At 34.6% G+C, this 20,224-nt stretch overlaps 1 protein-coding gene and 1 long non-coding RNA gene across 2 annotated transcripts in view; one reads left to right on the top strand and one right to left on the bottom strand.

Moving 5' to 3' along the window:
• Positions 1-20,224, bottom strand: part of LOC106079962 (glutamate receptor ionotropic, kainate 2-like) — a 312,000-nt gene that overhangs the window by 68,926 nt on the left and 222,850 nt on the right. Inside the window, exons 5-7 of the mRNA XM_056032977.1 lie at positions 18,940-19,115; positions 16,590-16,643; positions 8,879-9,052 (exon numbers count right to left, since the gene is read on the bottom strand). Coding sequence (XP_055888952.1) covers positions 8,879-9,052; positions 16,590-16,643; positions 18,940-19,115 — 404 coding nt within the window. The remainder of the gene's footprint in view (positions 1-8,878; positions 9,053-16,589; positions 16,644-18,939; positions 19,116-20,224) is intronic.
• Positions 445-2,433, top strand: LOC106076768 (uncharacterized). The gene is made up of 4 exons (XR_008778551.1): positions 445-535; positions 1,116-1,245; positions 2,145-2,217; positions 2,340-2,433. It is a non-coding gene; the product is annotated as an uncharacterized LOC106076768 (long non-coding RNA).

Below are 20,224 nucleotides of genomic sequence, written 5' to 3'. Positions count from 1 at the left end.
TTTTTTTTATGTATTCTTGCATATATTTCAATTACGATAAAGGAGAGATCACTATCATTATAAATATAAACTTGAAAGACGAAAAGTAGAAGACCAAGAGTGACTTTGTCATTCCTATTCTGCAAACGAAATTTCCCCTATTACGCTATTAATTAATGCCTAGTACCCAACTTACAAGTATATAATTTTGAGTTTAAAGATTCTACAATTTCTGTTTTGAGAAAATTATGAACCAAGCTTCAATTCCTATGGATCACCAGCCCAAAGATTTATTGCTTAAACATTCAGAATGTGTATCAGCTAATGTTTCACATTAATTATAAGTACATTCTATGAGGGTAGAAAAATAAGACAGATAAGGGGTTATAAATAATAAAGTGTGTCACATTTACGTCATATTGTATCCATATGTCGAGCGAGTTGTTGTTTTTTTAACGGTAATACATCATGATTGTCAGTTGTTATAATGTATATATAGTACTCAATATGAACGTTGAGATATTGACAGACTATTCCGGATAGGAAATTTCGCTATGTTTGTATCACGAATAGATTATATATATATATATCTAATATATCTTTTAATCGATTCTCTCTCTCTTCATCTGTCTATCTATCTATCTATCTATCTATCTATCTATCTCTATCTCTCTGTATATTTTATATATATATATATATGTCTGATTAATGTAAGTTTATTGACTATTACAATAAAAAATTTGATCAGTTGTTAAATCAATAAATAGTTGTTCCTTTTTGGTAGTCGTATTTGCCTTGCTTACTTATTGGTGTTACATTTTCTTTCACAACTCATCATAGTGATGCAATTAAAGAAACTCAACATTTTAAAGAAAAGGGTTTAGTTATTTAGATTAAGTGAAAAAGAAATTCTATTGCGAGAAAAATTTTTAAATAATAAATAATAAAATTCATCTTAAATCGACATTTCACAAATTGCCCTAAGCAGTTCTAGTCCTTCTATAGAATAACTAGGCAAACTAGAAAATTGAGAAATCTTTTCTCACTTTGCGTGGAGTTTTTGAACATTCTAAAGAATGCCGTGTAAAGCACTTTGCAGGTAATGCAGGTAACATTAAATATAATCCTTTTTTTAGCTATCAAGCTCCAACAATGAAGGCAATCATTCTCTTGACCATTTTGCTGGTATCTTGTGCTGTCTATGGTGAAATGTTAGCTGAAGAGACTAGAGCAGTGAATGAAAATAACGCTGTAGAATCAGAGCTGGTAAGAGGTGTTTTTTTTAATTGACTCAGCATATATAAGGCATAATTTGTGTTAAGAATCAACTTATTTTTATTATGTGCAAACGTATCATTTGCATTTGTTTTACGAACAGAATCTATATCTTTACATTTACAATGTACGATTTAGGTTAATAAGAAATATATATACATATACATCTAAATATAACATTAAAATATTATTAAATAAATTTAGCTTTTTAATAAAAAGATATCTTTTTAAATTAATCTTCATTAAAAAACGTAGAAAAAGATCTTTAAAGATTCTGTGTTTAAATGCTAAAACTTGTGTAATTTAAATAAATTAATCATAAAATAGAAATTTATTTATATAGCTTAAAAATTAAGTTAAAAGAATGCGAATATTAACATTTTGACTAATATAGTACCTTTTGTTTTCAAAATAAGTATCTTATTTATTTTTTTGATATTGTCAATATTTTAGTGTGCATTTATAACGTAAGAATTATAAAATATTAAACACTGTTGCTAATATTTAATAGTAAATGGGAAATATTAATTGCAGTTAAAGTTTTCAATTGTTGAGATTACAGAGTTTAATACACAGATTTCCTTTTTAAATCAAACTTTACTTCTTATGGTGCATTTTAATATTTAAATATTTGTTAATAAAAAAAAAACACTTTGATGCTTAATGCTACATAAGACTTTACAAATATAAGTCGTTTTAAAAATGTTTTCCTTTGCAAAACTGAATGTGAATGTGAACACTTTTGCTACATTAAGCTCAATTAATTTGGTATTCCTTTTCTTACATCAATGTTTAATGAAGTCTGAACATTATTGCAAAGTTTTCATTAGCTCTCTTTCCTTTGTTTTTAATTATGTAATCAATTTCAAACGCTTATTTATTATTCCCAGACTCAAAGCACTGAAGAAAAGAAACGCGTATGGGCAAACTGTGCCCCTAATGACTACAAATGTCTCTATGGATGTAAGTATATTTGACTTTTTTTACATTTTACAAACTAATTATTTTCTTCGCATTTAATCCATTTTTTTTTTAAATACAAAATCAATCCACACACTGGAAACATTTCTTTATTTCTTTTTCAGAATATTGAAGTAGACAGTAAACTGGCTGACATTCTCTACTTAAATTAAAAAATTCATTGTCTCAAATCTAATAAACTATATATAAGGAAATTTAGTTTTCTCTTACGAATCTTAATAACTTGCAGTATCATATAAAAGTACTAGAGCGAGAAAGAGAGAGTTGATAAAAAGATAGATTAAATAGATTAACCTCTACAAGGATGTCACCAGTGTGGTGTACTTCAACAATAATATAGAGGACCTCTGGTTCAAGGCTGCCTACTTTCATCAAAACTCTTCAATATCTTCCTTAAAAGGATAATGGAAGATACTCTCGAGGGCTATGAAGGTACTGTTAGCATTGGAGGAAGAAGAATTACTCATTTGCGCTGATGACATTGATGGCCTAGCAGGGACAGAAGAAGAACTAGCTGACTTGGTGATGCGCATTGAAAAGACTTTCCCAGCATACGGTATGCAAATAAATGCCAAAAAAAATAAGACAAGTAGCGAACAGGGCTTTAAATGGGTCTTCAGTATTGAAGGTGAAAAGCTGACTACTGTTAGCAGCTTCAAATACCTCTGAGCTATTGGAAACAAAACCTGAATTATTGGCCCGAATTGCACAGTCCACTGCAGCCCTATCAAAAATTAAAATAATATGGAAAGACAAATGCTAAGCCCTCGGCACCAAAATCAGCCTGATGCGCTCCCTGGTCATGGCCACATTTTTATACGCTTGTGAGTCTTGGACGCAGACTGCAGAGCTAGAGAGCGAGCATATGCTAGCATATGGAACTGAGATGCTACAGAAGGATCCTAGCTATCAGATTCAAAGACCGCATCACAAACCAAGAGATTAGAGACAGGGTTACTGCAGCGATCGGACCCCATGATGACCTGCTAACTATCGTAAAACAAAAAATCCGTATTATAAGATCTTCTGGGCTCGCAAAGACCTTCCTCAAGGGAACAGGGAGGGAGACAGAGAAAGCGATGGGAAAACAACATACAAGAATGGATGGGCCTGCCATTGAAAGAGATTTTAACTAAGGCAAAAGACAGAGAGGAATGGAGAACTAGGGTTGACGAATCTTGCATGGTGTTAATAGTCAAAGAGACTAAGGCATAGGAAAAGGTTAGGTAAAAAAGATAGATTAGATTGATAAGATAAGATTTTAAATCAGAAAATAGCGGGTAATTGAAATAAGCTAGTCCTAAAAAAAATACACAGATCTCGGTTAAAAGTCTTGTCAAATGAAGTACTGTAAATGTGTAGTTTTCCTCGCTTGTTTCAGGTCTTTTTTTATAGCCTGTATCGGGTTTGATCCCAACTCCCCGTATTTTTTTCACATAATTTTCTCTCTGTCAGTTACACTTGAATTCACAGCATAATAATGTCAGTTTAATTTAAAAAGAGAACTGAAAAATGGAAAAGGTTTACAATGAAAAGGATACTTCCGGCCCATTCTAGTTTCGACACAAGAAACGAAACGCGTCCGGGCAATATCGACAATACAACGCGCAAATCTACTCTAGTACCTATTAACTTCTTCTAGCTTTTATAAAAAATATTCTTAAACATTAAAAAAAAGGTCAATCTGATTATATCTTCCCAAAACGGTGTCATAGACTTATTGGGCAATGTAGCTTTTGTCAAAAAAAAATCATTTCAACTTTCTCTATAATTCGTAAAAAACTCAGACATAGCCACTTTTTAATATTTCCTTGACGAATATCAAAAATAAGTAGATTTTATATATACATTATAATCAGAAATAGCTCGATAATAGAGTAATGATACAAACCAGTTTTCTACTTGTAAGATTTAACTGGCTTTTTATTAAAATTATATAAAAAAACTATTCTACATTCACTCCAGAGTTTCAATAGATTGTACATCGATAAACAAGAGGAAACAAGATGAAATAATTTAAGACAAGGGAAAAAAATGATGATAAACAAGGGGGGATAATTAGTAAATAAACTAGGAAAATTAAACAAATAATAAACGAATTGAGATAATAAATAATGAAAAATAAAAATAAAAACAATATACAAATGGAAATACAACTAATCAAAAAGATGAAATAACTGAAAACACTTCAGTACTATCTTTAACATAAATGTTGAGTAAATGATAATCATATATCTATGACTTAACCTTCCCTTATTTTTCCTTTATTCCAATATTAATACCCGACGCATGCTCTCTGTTTCACTAGCAGCCACTGGCACTTATTTCAAGCTTTGCAACTGCTATTTAAGTCCGTAAGAAAGTTATAAAATGCATAGAAAAATGGTTTTACTTCATGTTCTTCTCGCTCAGTAATATAATGTTGTTGTTGTTTTTTTGTCTTTTCAACAATTTGGGTTAGAAAAAAATGCATTCTTAATGTATTGGTATGCTTTCTGTGACAGTTCTATGAATAGCGCTATTAGAGCATGGTATGGGTTTCTGAGCTAGCCAGGAAAACCAGTGACTTGGCGGAGTTTATGTCATTGGTTAATATGCATGACTAAATGCATGACGCGTAGGACGTAATCATCTTCTTTTTGAAGTAACGTCTGTATCATATAAGATAAGATAAGAATAATTGTAGATACACATGTACAATCACAAGTGTAGCTTTTGTAATGACCATAGGATGAAGGTTTTTAATTATACTTTACTTCTCTCATGTTTACAATTAAATCCATGACAATAAAATATAAAATTGATCTCATCTGATCAAAAATTGATGAACACAGAGTCCAATTTTTACAGTTAAAATGTAAATGTATGTAATAATAACCACAAAATAAAAAAATAATGCTTTTTAAAAGTGTAATCATGCAAACATAACGTCTACACATTTTTATCATGCTCAATCTAAGGATATAGGCCTTTATATTCTTGAAACTGGGCGAACGACTACTTTGCTATGCCATCGAAGAGATGGTTATTAATATATATTAAAGTCTTTTGCTTGGAAACTAATTTAAATTTATAATAGTCAATATGGGAGGGAAATGATATATATAACTTTAGTGATTTGTGTGTAGTGGATTTAACGGGCAGGAACTCTTTATTTTACAGTTTAGTAAACCTTTCTGAGGGCCAAAACTAAAATAAGAACCACCCTCGAAAGAGATATGCTATTCGCGGACGACGCAAAGGTAGTACCACACTCACAAGAGAAGCTTCAGCCGCTAATGTCCCACTTCTCTAAGGCTTGCAAAGAGAATGGCCTAACCCTTAGTGTTGCGCGTGCCAGTGCTGCTTTTGGCAGACATCTAGAACAAGTGTGCCAACGGAGAGGACTTGGCATATCTATAGATCTAAAAGTCTATAATGTTGTAGTTCTCCCGTCACTCTTATGTGCATCAGAGTCTTTGTCCTTATATTCCCGCCATAAGGTTCATTGGTCTGACCACATATCAGATACAGAAATCTTAATGCTGTCCAACATGAACAGTATCAATGCGACAGTAAAAAGGTCCAAACTTCGATGGGCGGGACATGTAGTCCGCATGCCAGACAAGGAGTTGTGTGCAGGAAGGTGCTCCCAAAGAGGTCAATACAAGCGCTATAAAGGCACTCTTAAGAACTCCTTCAAGGAATGCAATATCGACTTTAACGGTTGGAAAGCACTAGCTTGAAGCTGTGAGTCTCGGAGTCTCGAGATTGGAAATAAGAAGAGTGGTCAGGGTAAAAGAGGGCCGAACCAACAAAAAGCTTAGAGAAGAAGCAGGCCATTATGCAACTGACTAAACCTACCCATGCCACGTATGCGGCGGCTTTTAAAAGCGAGGATTGGACTTTACGGTCATCTTCCAGTCCATAGAAAATTAAACATTTGCGATGGTGTAGACCATCACTAGCAAAGATCTACTCAAAGAAGTTTCCGACATCATAGAGATTGTTTCACTTCTTTGGGGGATATTAGTGGAAGTAGTTACAGAAACTACCAAAAGTATGGTTGGGTGTCGTATAACGGAACCTCTATGACAAGCTATTTTATCAGGACCATAGGATGATGTGTTTAGTACTGTAAATTTTATAACATTTCAAGTGGGAAGCGTGGTAGAGAGGCCAAGTGCGCTTGAACTTGGCTTGGCTTGGCTACATCGAAGGGGGCTTCAACACCCTACTCGGGCAGAGTTACTGAGTGCCTAAAGGCAGCACGGAAAACCAACTCCTAGATACCCCCTCCCCCCCCCTGCCCACCGGTTCACAAATGAGATTAGACCAAAAGCGTTCTGAGCATGCTATAAGCATGAAAGTAGCGCTATATAAAAGCTATAATATAAGTTTAGAACCACAAAACGTCTTAGAATTGTCTGACAGAAATAGAGTCCGAATAGAAAAACGTTTTATTTACAGTGAAGTGCACTGGCAAGCACAGGAAAAGTTCTAAAACTATTTTCATCTTATATAAAACATGAAACAGATATTTGTATGACAGAGAAATGAAAGTAAGTACCTCAACGACCCTTTATGGTTGTGGTATTTGACTTTATAAAGTGACTACACACTATATCTAAATGAACTCAATAGCAGGCCTTACAGACTAAAATCTAGATTTAGTTATTCAATTTGGTGTCTTATCAATGCTGCGGAACTTTCAGGAATAGGTTTTGGATAAAATTCATACATCCCAAGAATTAGTTTACATACTCTTTGGCATGTTACGTCTCGTGAGATGATCTTTTCCCTTTGCAACTCCCAGTGTGATTGAAGAGGTCGATCCTTGATACGCAGCTGCGATCACAGCTATATCTACTAAATTCTAATAAAGGTTTATTGTTCTTTATTTATTTATTTATTTTTGTATCTTTTCTGATATGTGGCCATCGACAAGTGTCGGAAATTAAAATGGCTTGTCTGTACTATTTGTTTAGCATCATGAAATTATGATGGCCAGATTCTCTGCAACTTTTGGTTTAGCAGGAGTCGTCCTAAAGTGGCTTGGATCCTACCTGACGGAACGCACCCAAAGTGTCGTTGTTAGCGGGACAGAATCAACAAGCTTACTCTTGAAGTACGGAGTACCCTAAGGCCCAGTACTGTTCACTATGTATACATATCCACTCAGCGGTGTCATACGGCCAACCGGCATTTTATACCATTTCTTTGCCGATGACTCACAGGTAAACGATTCCTCAGTACCCTCAGAAGTGGCCAACCGTAAGGAGAAAAGCCGCTATTAGGTTTGTGCAAAATGTGCGTCTATCCGTAAGTCACACAAGATCACAAATACTAGAAGAGAAATGAAAAATATTATTTCATCATGCGATGCGGCTTGCAAAGTTTAGGTGCCATGGCTACTTTTTGTTTTCTAAAAGCAAACCGTTTAGTTTATAAAATTAATTATGCAAGCGATTTTTTCATAAAATAGACCAATAGTACTTATCCGGTAGATGTCATGCCGTAATGTGTAATATATCTCTTTATCAATAGTAGGCTATTAGTTTGCTATTAAGTTAACAGCAATGCCTGGTCGTGCGGTTAGCGCTCTGGACTGATACCATACCATTTGTAATAGATCTACACTAGCAATAATAATTCTGTGTGATTAGAAATATTTTTACCCATTGGTTTTCAATAGCGCAAATTCATATTTATAGCTTTGTCAAAATGCTAAGACCCTATCATTTGTATGTACCAGTCTGGAAAAAATAGGTGGGGGATGGAAGAGGGGGTATCTGAAATAACGTTGCCGTGATCGCTTTTTAATGGATAAAAAAATAATACTTGTACATAATGTACATTCAGGGCTAAGGCCACTGCAAACGAGGGGAGGGGGGATATTTCTACTTGACATAAGTCAAGTACGGTTTCTTTCCCTTGTTCGACACAAAACAAAATAACGAATTACCAATAGTCCATTAACTAATTGTTGTTACTCTTGTTTTGTCAGTAACAATAAATAATTGTTCAGAATTTCACCTGATCCAAGATTGGGTGTGGGAGAAAAAAAAGTGGACAGACTTTTCTTTTAGACACATTGTGTAAATTCAAACGATATATGAAGTCTACTGCTTCAAAGTATTAACTGAAAACTGAAATCTTTTTTCAATAACTACAAGGCTTTTATTCTGGAACTTTAATAATATACACACTACGTAAATGTACAATACATTTTTATTTTAATTTTTTTTACTCTAGTCATGGCTCTCTGGAAACTTAATGTATCCGTCCCCTAAATATTTACCTTTTCCTCTTTTTTTAATAATGTCCAAACAATTGTTACTGTTAGAGCATATAGAAATACCGTCAGTGTTTTAAATAAACATGTCATTACTTGTCAACCACATACAACCATGACCTTGCGCTACCGAAATACAATCTAAAAATAAACTCAATATAACAGTTCCAACAGTGACGTGACATACCATACCTCTCTCTCTCTCTTCACTGATAACAACTAGTAAAGATATGTTAATAACTTAAAAATCTAAAGCTTATTTATATTGGTTGAATTTTGTTTTTGGCACAATACAAACAATGGTGAAACGCAGAACTATACTTTTTCACCAAGCGACATAGAATTCGTGGTTATACATTGCATACATACCGGAAGTGATAAATAGCCAGTTGTATTCAAAAGACTAAGGTCACTTTGCATTTCGTAGATCTCCATGTCCTGAATAATTTTCTTGACCTGAGGGTCGCTGGGGTCAACCATCCTGAAGCCGGTCAAGTTGACATAGTTGTGACGAAAGTCTTCCATGTCTATGGATTCTATATCCTGTAATAAGTATTTTAAAAAATAGATTTGCTGTAGTAAATAGGTTATGAACAATTAAATTACATTTTTCTTTTTTTTTCTCTTAACATTGTTATGAACGTTTGTACTCTATTATAGTAACTCACTCACTATGTCTGTCTATCTGATAGAAGTTTTGAACACCTTATTTCTCCCACACCCATTCTTGTATCAAGTTGAAACTGTGTACAATTATTTATTGTACCTGATAAAACATGAATCAACAAAAACCAAAAAACAAACAAACAATTAGTCAATTAATTAATGGTAATTGTGACGTTGTATTTCTATTAGATCATAGGACCAGTGACCTCTGCTGTAATGGCAAGTCAGTCCAGTGGTACTCTGTGGTCTCAAAATATATTATCTAGACTATTAACTATATCCTCTAGATATACAAAATTACAGAGACAGTAATAATACTGAGATTTCACTTGCAACAAAAAAGAGTTTATTTAGAAACAAAAGAAATAGATCATGTAAACTAAAAACGGAACTAAAGGCTATCAAAAGAAACTGAAATAATGAAACAAATCAAACTAGTAGGACAGGTTCAGTTCAAAATAATCAAAGAACCAGAGGCACAATAGTGTCTCATCTCAAAAACCAAAACGATGGTTTACAATAATATAATACATGTCATGACAATTAAATGACGTCATCCATGAGACACACTACTGTCTCGTATCAAAACAAAAGATGTCTTTTACAAAAAAACAAACACAGGAGAGGATAAGAGACTAAGTAGACATATATTTACATAAACCAACTTATTACTAACAAATAAATAAAGTCTACTTAGCTCGTTATCAAAACACTCTTCCCAAAGAGGTGACACACTCCTCTTGAGTAATACAGTTAGAGCACAACAACCCAAGTATTAGTTAAACATTATGGAGACTTTGTTCAAAATACACTGGTCAGCTCAAATACTCAAGAGAGAGAGTGGCAATTGTAAACAGTTAACAGGGACCTAAATCAAGTACTAAAGGGGACTAACTCTTATTGAAAATAAAAGTAGCTATCCTTATTGTCCCTCTTGTCACAGTAATCATATGCTCTAAACTTCATTACAATAATACTGACCATTATTTCTGTTTCACAAGATCGGGAATTCTCGGTCTAGTCTTAGCAATAGCACAACAAATTTCGTCTTCGTAATTAAATCTACATCAGTATTTAAACTTGATAACTACAGGCTGGAAATCCTGTTTTGCAAAGATATGTTTTTTGGATAAAGAAGAAGGCGCAATACACTTTTGGATAAAAAACTCAATCTGTACAGGTGCCACTTTTCCAGAAATGAATATAATTAGTTAAATACAACAGGTTGTGTAGTAGTATTCTGATCCAGTTGTCCGTAACATCTATCCTCAAATGACAATTATAATTAAAAAAAATAAAGATAGTCAAGGGAAGAAGTTTTACACGTTAGAATAGTAAACAAGAAAAACATAATGTGATACTTTACAAAGAAACAAAGTTTATACGAAGTGTAATTGTATGGATTAGTTTGGATCAGTTATGTAATTAAGTTTGTAATACATCTAGACCAGCAACACTCAATCTGAGCGATTTATAATAGTAATAGTTTTCCGTTGGTTGTTATTTCGTGCTTTTAGCTTTCTGAATACACTTTGATCTTATCACTTGTCTAAAACAGTTAGGATATTGGGGGGGGGGGGGAAGAAAGGGATATACGGGTGGATTTTACCGTAATTGGTTTTTAAAGCATTTATACAAAAAAAAAGGAACGACCTAAATTGGAACTCGTGGTTTACGCCTGCTTGGGCCAACGTGCTAACCACTCTGGTAGTAAGATACTTATGACTAGAGAAGATTGTATATATTGTTTTTTAGAGCGGCGAGCTATAAAGAGGACTAATTCAGCTTTTATCACCCTTCAGTGAAGTACAATTTCTTTCTCATGTTCGAGATACCAAACAAAACGCTATTAGGTTTGTGCAAAATGTCCTTCTGTCCATCTGTCACACTCAGATCTCAAAAGATAAAAGAGAATTGAAAAATATTGTTTCACCATGTAATGCGGCTTGCAAAGTTTAGGTGCAACGGCTACTTTTTCTTTTCTAAAAGCAAACCGTTTAGTTTATAAAATTAATTATGCAAGCGATTTTTTCACTACAAAAAGCAATACTAAAACAATACATCGCAAGAGAGATAATGTTACATTGTGTTAACAAAGAAAGATATTTTTTTGTGTATTTTCAGTATCAAATATTTTTATAAAATGTACAAGAAATGTTCCCAACAAATATAAATATTAGTTAACTGTGTTTTTTCTGATCAACTAGCTGCTAAAATTAAAAGAAAACATTTATGTTTGTTAATTAAGACTAAGAATGCACTTTGTATGTAAATATCACGCACATTTTTTTTAAACGTACTTTTTATGAAGCTAATTGCGTGCAGAAGCGTGACTGCTGCGGCACAATATGGTACTAAACTAGTTCCCACAAAATTTTTAAACAATCAGATTTAATTTATTTACTGTTTAGGGCCCCCATTAGGATAAAAACCTATTATTTTAATGTGTTTTTGTCTGTTTGTCAGTCTGTCCGTCACGTTTAGATAAAAACAACACTAAAAGCTATTGAAAATCTGATTTTAGCTTAAATGTTCTTTCCGAAACATAGCAATATTTTTAAGTATCTATAATAGATTGTTTAAGCGTTGAAAAAATACGTGATCAATAATATGTTGTACCGGTTTTTTAAAGTGAATTACATTAATTCCAAATGAAACTCTGTATACTGACATATATTTCATTAACTATAAAGTTGTTCCGGATATTGTTTTATACAAAATAAATTATGTCAAATGATTGTTTGAAATCGCATTATTGACTTATATTACACTTATATTCTTGGACAATCCGATCATTATAGCGATATTAAATTGTTCCGTATTTTAAACTTAAAACAAAATTTTTCAAATTACTTTTTTTTTTCAAAAATATCGACAATAGTTTGCTCAGGATTTTAAAATACGAAAGACTTATATTACATTTATTTTTTTTGCTGAAACATAACAAACGAATTTTTTATCTGTAAAGAATGTTCGGATTTTGTTTTGGAAAATAAATCGACCTACATTACTTTAAATTTTCTCACAAATATTCGCCAAAATTATTCCTAATTTTATTTTAAAAATCTACTAACGCCTAATAACTGTTTAAAAACACACTTCTAATAATTAAAACAAATATTCTTCTTCTCAATTACAAAGATCGTCGGTTGTTCCGGATTTTTATGAAAAAAGAATTAAATTCAACTCTATTTATGTCAAATCTCACTTCTGTCTTACGTTATATTTAATTTTTTTTAGCTAAAACGTTAAAAGATCTAATTATCGTTAATATTATGCTCCGATTTTTAAGGAAAAAAAACTCCTCACACCAAAGTATGGTATGAAAATCTCTCCAAAAGACTATGGTATATCTAGTTATTGGTACCCCGACAAAATAGCGCGAACAAAATAGCGTCGACAAAATAGCGCAGAAAAAATATATTTTGGTCATTTTGAAAGAAATACTTTAGATATCGTAAAATAGCAATAGAGCCAATATTTTTTTTTTGTTTTTGTTTTAATGTTATCATTATTTTTCAGCAAAAATTATAATGAGCTAAAATGATTAATTTCAAAATAGATCGATTATTTACATTCGAAAAGTGTACTTTGAAAACAGGCAAAGAAACTTGTCAGATACATACACACACATTTTCACAAAGTTAAATTGTAGGAAATGTCACGTAGAAATTTCATCACTCTTTGAACGGGGTCATCGCATTTCAAAATAAATTTTTTTAGCAAGTTATGCATTTTAAACACTGTTGAAAAAGAGAAATGATATAAAATTTTTAGTACTTTCGTCTCTGCTAATATGGCATACTTTCAAATCTATTATTATTGAAAAAGATAGACATCAACAAAAATGCTGCCCAGGACATTAAATAATTAATAATCCGGTACTTTTATACACATCAATTATAAGTCCGCGCTATTTTGTCTTGCGCTATTTTGTCGGGAAATTTGGCGCTATTTTGTCGGCGCTATTTTATCGGCGCTATTTTGTCGGCGCTATTTTATCGGCGCTATTTTGTCGGCGCTATTTTATCGGCGCTATTTTGTTCGCGCTATTTTGTCGGGTCGTCCCTTATTTTCATACGAGACCACCCCAAAATTTAATTAAAAAGAATTCTTTTATTCTCTCACTATATATAGAAACATCGGGAACAATCTATTTTAGATACTTAAAACTAATGCGATGTTTCGGAAGGAAAATTAAAGGTTAATCAGATTTTCAATAACTTTCAGGCTTTTTTCCCGATATTAACATGACGGATAGTCACCCCACGAAAAAAAAAAACAAGAGGAGGGGGGGAGGAGAACACGTTTTCGGATGGCTGCGCGCTGGACTGTTAAACCCTGCCCGCTCCCATCCCATGCGGGAGGTTTGGACTAGGAAGTAAACTATCGTCAACTCTGTAGGAACATCCGAAACATATAAAATATTTTACAAACACTAAATAGCATGGCCGGACTTAAGCATTGTGGTGCCCTATTCGAAACGGATTTCGCGGGGCCAAGTTTGGGTAGGGAAGCGGACAATAAGTCAAATTTAAGAGTTTGTATTAGAAAATAAATTCGTCTTTGCATTTTATTTATTCTTTACTACGTACATAATTACTTTACGAGCCTTGCGTATAGCAAAGTCATACAGTATATCATAATAATTCTGTTTCCCACATAGATCCCGCTCAATAGCAAGAATTACCAAATGTTTCAATCTATCTTTGAGAATTGTTGACCTCAAGTAATTCTTCATTAGTTTGAGGCGCGAGAAGCTTCTTTCACCTGATTATACAATTACGGCATTACATAATGCCATTTTTATTAATTAATAGCGCGTAGGATTGACGTTTTCCAGATTGAATGACACCCCAAAATGACAATTTTTTTCTATGTATTTCCGTATATTTTAAGGACTTTTTCGTATATTTTGCAATTTCGGGAGATTTCCAGGAGCTCCTGGTAAATCGACTGGAGTGCGCGGGAAATCTGTTTTAGGTTATAAAATGGTTTAATTTAATCATTTATACACCTTGAATTAGAGCGGGTTCCATGAAAGTGCGGATCCTTCGGTCTCATAGGTTGCAGTTGCCTAAGACCGCCCTGCAAAATAGCGACGTATGCTATGCCGCCGGTCTACTAGTATATGTATATTAGACTTAGGTACTCCTGCGCCGTTCAGCGCATTGGGTGGCAAGCTGTCTCCACAAAGATCTGTCACTGGCAATGCCTGAAGCCTCCTCCCACCTGGTGTCCACCGTTCTAAGGTCCTCCATGAATGTGTTATACGAGGACGTCCCTATTTGAGCTTTCCTCGTATTGACCTCCATGTCATCACAACTCTTGATATGCGTAGTTCATTTTGTCGGAGAACATGTCCCATCAAACCTCATGCGATGCTCTGTCACAACCTCACTAAGTGTTCGACTCCCATTTCGGCTTAGGATTTTCTTGTTTGAGACCCAATCTGTGTCACTGACTCCCCAAATCCGTTTTTGTTGAGCAACGTTTAGTATTTTCTCAATTTTGACAGATGACATTTTCAATTACAAATCAATGCCAAAAGATTATCTAAAATCGTTCATATTGTACATATTTGGTATTTTTTTTTGCCGTAATGTGTAATATATCTCTTTATCAAAAATAGGCTATTAGTTTGTTATTAAGTTAACCTTCAGTGAAGTCCAGTAGAGCGTCGGCGCCGTTGGCGCCATTATCCCCTTGGTGGTTAGAAAGGCTTTTATCCAACTACCAAGCCTGGACACGGGGCTCTTCACCCCTGTCCTGTCTGAGGGCTGTCAACGGTAGACGGTCATATCGGTTGACTGGGCCAGACCGGGCCGTGCCGTGTACACAGCGCTCCATCCCCGTTCCTGGGCCCCACTCGCTACAAGTGGCCGAGAACAGAGCTGAATGCGGGGAGCTTGCCTCATATTCCTATACCAGTCCAAAAGTCCGCCACGCCGTTCCACAAAGGGGGCCGTCATCAGAGACCCATGGCTGGAGTGGCGGTTACAGTATAGTTATTAAGTTAACAGCAATGCCTGGTCGTGCGGTTAGTGCGCTGTACTGATTATCTCGACGGTCCCGGGTTCATATACTGCTCGCTGCCATCCCCCGTCGTCCAGCGGGAGGTTTGCACAAGGAAGTAAATTATCTTTAACTTTGAAGGAACATCCGAAACATGTAAAAAAATTTACAGAAAAAGAAACATTTTTTACAACGCCAAATGAATGTTTGAAACATTATTTCTTGTGATAATCAAAATAAAATCACGTCTTGAATATTTCTTGCGAATTGGCGGATCCGACAGGGATCCGACGGGAGCCGCCTCTGTCATCTTGTTTTATTTTTGTTTTGTTAGGTAAAGAAATAATTGACACAATTTCAGCTTGATTTTGAGATTGGGTATTGGAAAAATAACGTGTACAGACGTTTTACCAGGCAGACAGACAGTTAGAGTGAGTTTAGATAAGCTTCGTAAATATTAAGTCCTATACTCTGAGCCGAGTCTTGTCAATGGTCATTCGACCTCCTAAATAGTCGGGATTCACGGTTTGAGAGCCGCTGTGTTAGAGTGTTTGTATGTCCAGATCAAGAATCATTATCATGAAGACTACACAACTTTAGTGTTTCACATAATGAATTTCACAACAAGCATTTTAAACAGTATGTAGACTACTGATGTCTTCATTTGCTTAATGTGTAGGATACATCCTCCACAGACGAATACATATATATATATATATATATATATATATATTTATATATATATATACAGACACATACAATTCCTTTTCACAGTTTATTTATCAGCTGTCCTGGAAAGTACAAAACACTATTGAGATCAGAACTCATCATTCACATAAAAAGTTTAGCAAGAGAAAGTGGGTATGCTAACCAACCCCCCCCCCCCCCCAAAAAAAAAAAAAAAAAAAAAAACAATTATTGAAAATGTATGTTCTTTTTAAACTTTATTTCTATCACAATTCTCTCTCTCTCTCTCTCTCTCTCTCTCTCTCTCTCTCTCTCTTGTATTATTCTTTGTTTTTCTTCCACTTCTATAAGACCCTTTCACTTAAAAAATTATATCAAGACAACCTGTTTCATCTTTTATCATACCCATGCTTATGAAAAGATTAATTCATTACATTTAATAGTCTGTAGAACATATAGTATAAATCTGCGTTCATTTTAAACCGTCTATCATGTGAGACAGACATTTGTTCACACAAGACACGTTGTTGTTGTGCTTTAGTTTTTATAAATATGACTTCCTGACTTAAAGTTTTATTTTATACGAAGAAGAAAAGTATTATTTACTTGTATATTTTTAAGACTGTAGCTTTAATAATTTACACAAAGATCTATATGATAGGAGAACCCTGTGCTAGTACAAGAAAGTCTAGTAGACATTTAATATACTCACTAAATGAGTGATGATGTAGTGGTGGTATGGATCAATCATTCCTTCTTGAAGAGCCTGAAAAATAAATTAACACCAACGTTAAGAACAAATATTCAGTCTAGACGTTTCAAATGTTCATTCAGATTTGAAAATATATGCATGATAGCCAAGACCATCAAAAGACAGTCCAGTGTATATACCGCACAATCAGGCAGCCAACCATAACCCTCAATACAACTTTTAAGAACACAAATATATATAATACATAGTCAACTATAGTTGAAAACCATTTTAAGCAACACCTCTTGAGTTATAACATCATTTTTAAACACAAACATAAAACACTAATCCATAATATAAATAGAAAAATAAAACCTAATGAAATACTCAGAAAGACACAAAGGCACATTTCTTATTCCATATGCTAGGACAAAATCGTGCAAGGGCTACTTCTTCCCTTGTGCCTTTAGAGAATGGAATGGGTTGCCTGAATCAGCCGTAAAACAAACGACTTAGCAGAGTTTAAATCATTGATTAACATGCATGACTAGATTGACATAGGAAATGCGAAGGACGTAATTATCTTCTTTTGGAAGTTACTTCTGTAATACATAAGATAGGTGTGAAGAAACAAGTCCTTTTAAGTATAAATTGCCTTTTATTGTGAAGCATTCAAACATCACATATTTACAAGGCTAACATTATCTACAGATAACCAACTCCACTAGATCAGTTCCTTCTGTATCTTTTTTTAACACTCGTCACCTCCCGCAAGTCCCCTAACTCTCCGATACCCAACACTTGACCGTGTGTCACGGTTGACCACACATAGTAACCGTGTCACAACAATAGGCTAAGATAAGATAAGTCAAACATTTATGCAAACAGTATAAGAATAATATTTCTACCATTTTAGTTTACAAAACGCAAAAAAATATTTTAAGAAAAGGCATTTTTTAATTAAACCTTAAATCCAACCTCACAACTTTGCATCTGCTGTTGCCTTTAAGAAGTAGAATTTTACTCTGTTATCAACAAAAATAGAAACGGCACCTTTTATTTTTTAAGCTTAATATCGAGCAGAAAGCTTAATTACACTTCTTTGATTAAGTCTATATTTTGTATGGGCGTAGCAGGGGGGGGGGAGAATTTAGGGGTTCAAACCAGTCCCCCCCCTCGAAATGAAAAGGGGTGGGGGATCGGAATTTAGTGAATGATTTTTTGCTTTGATTTTGTTTATTTTAGGTGAGATTTTAATACTAAACCATCACTTGCCCCAGCAAAACCAATGGGGTTTTGAGTTTAAAACCTCTACCAGGGGGGTTCGAGTTTAAAAACCCCTACCAGGGGGGTTCGAGTTTAAAACCCCCTACCAGGGGCTTTGAGTTTAAAAACCCTACCAGGGGCTTTGAGTTTTAAACCCCCTACTTGGAGTTTTTGCAGTTAACTTCCCCTCTTCTATAAAACAAAACAAAACAAAAAATGCAAACGAAAATCCCCTAATTCCAAGAGCACAGTTAAGGAAGATTTTGATTTTAAAACCCCCTCCAAAATTTACGATGAACCCCTCTTCAATATGAAAAAAAAAGCTAATTACGCACTCAAAATGTTATGAGCGTAGCTAAATGGGTTTTGACTTAGTTTTGAGTTTGAACCCCACTTCAGCGGGGTTCGAAGGTAAAAAATACCTCTTTAATAATAAAAACAAAGCAAATTATACACTCCAAATGTTACGAATGTAGTCAAAGGGGTTTTGAGTTTAAACCCCCTCCAGTGGAGTTTGAAAGTAAAAAGTACCTCTTCAATATAAATAAAAGCAAATTACGTACTCAAAATGCTATGAGCGTTGCCAAAAGGGGTTTTGAGTTTAAACCCCCATTCAGAGGGGTTTGATGCTAAAAAAGACCTCTTCAATATATAAAAAAAAGCAAATTACACACTAAAATTATTTGAGCGTAGCCAATCCAATCCGGGGTTTTGAGTTTAAACCCCTCTTCTACAGATGGCGTTTTTTTTTTAAAGTTTAGGAGTCAGTTATAGAGATCGGAATTAAATCAAGGAAATCATATGCCGAATTGGGAGTCGACCCCATAGTAAGATTGTGAGAGAGCGACGCTCCTAGCGCTCCGCCAGACCCCCTTGCTAGTAATGGCGGGGAATCTACAATTTTCCCACTAATTCATGGAAGAACCTATTCTATGGCACATTCTTCCGAAAGAATGAAGGGTCAGAATGCAATAAAGAATATGTACACACACACACACACATAAATACATATACAAAAATGTTTTCGCGGGAGGGGGGGGATCCCCCCCAAACCCCCCCCCCCCGAAAAAAAATCCTGGCTACGCCCATGATATTTTGTAATTACCATTTTTAGAAACAGTGTGGTTTCATCCACTGGAAGGTCTATCAGCATCCTCCGCCAGCGTTTGGTCTTGGCCTCTTTCAGAATGGACCTCATGTTGTTGGAATCCACGTGGCGGACGATGATCTCGCTCAGGTCGCCGAAATCTGCACGAAGTACTCGCTGGACACGGCCCAAACCTGAATGGAAGATTTAGCAGACAATATTAGACACGTGAAGGTCGTGGTAATGAAACCAATATATATATATATATATATATATATATATATATATATATATTTAAAAAAAAAAAACGAACTACTTACAACGCACGTCCAGACACGCTGCACACACACACACTTACACACAAAACATTAATAGAAACATTAAATTCAAACATGTGCTTCATAGTTCTGACACAATTACTTTAATATAAAATATTCTTGGCTTTATATTTAAAAACAAAAAGTGCCCCTTTCAGACCTTGCGTTTTTTAGGGCGTATGATGTACAAGTTCACCTGTTTCTATGGTTAATACTTAACGAGAGTGTCACGTGGCAATCACAACGACCAACCACTTTTACTTTCCACAACTCCTGTCATGTACCCATTAGGGTTGGGTTGACTCTTGTGCGTCCTAAGTATCCCGAAATAAAAACTACCAGTCTTAACTGACATTCAAACCCCAGCTCCCTAGGCAAGGAAGCCAAATGTTTTACCACTTAGCCACTACACAGACAGTATATTTTTAAAATTAATTTATTCTCTTGGATCTTAGCAGCTCATTAACCTACCAAAATTACACAGTAAAATAGACACAACACAAGTACTATAAAATACTCCTTTATACACCCAAATGTTTCACACATAAGCACACTAGAATACATCTGACTACAAATTTAAGCTAGAACTAGAGCAAACACTCCCAACCTAATCACAGAGCGCGACATTAAACAGAACACATACCAACATACGTACCAGCAGGGTCGGCCTTAGGGCACTGCAACCTATGCGGTCACAGTGGGCCCCGCACTTTCATAGGCCCCGCGCTAATTCTAGTTGTAAATTATTAAATTAAACCATTTTAACTTATAACACGGTTCCCGCGTCCTCCTGATTTTACAGAAGCTCCTGGAAATCTCATGAAAATGTAAAGTATAAGAAAAAAGTCATGAAAATGTCCAGAAATTATTAAAATATCCTCAACAACTCATAAAAATGTCCTGAAAAATAGACAAAATTATCATTTTCGGGTGTCATTCAATATAGAAAACAACAATCTTACTCGCGATAAAAATAAACGGCATTG

The sequence above is a fragment of the Biomphalaria glabrata genome, chromosome 6 (assembly GCF_947242115.1).
Source record: "Biomphalaria glabrata chromosome 6, xgBioGlab47.1, whole genome shotgun sequence".
NCBI classification, from domain to species: domain Eukaryota; kingdom Metazoa; phylum Mollusca; class Gastropoda; family Planorbidae; genus Biomphalaria; species Biomphalaria glabrata.
The sequence above is the reverse complement of the archived record's forward strand: the minus strand, read 5'-3'. Positions and strand labels throughout refer to the sequence as shown.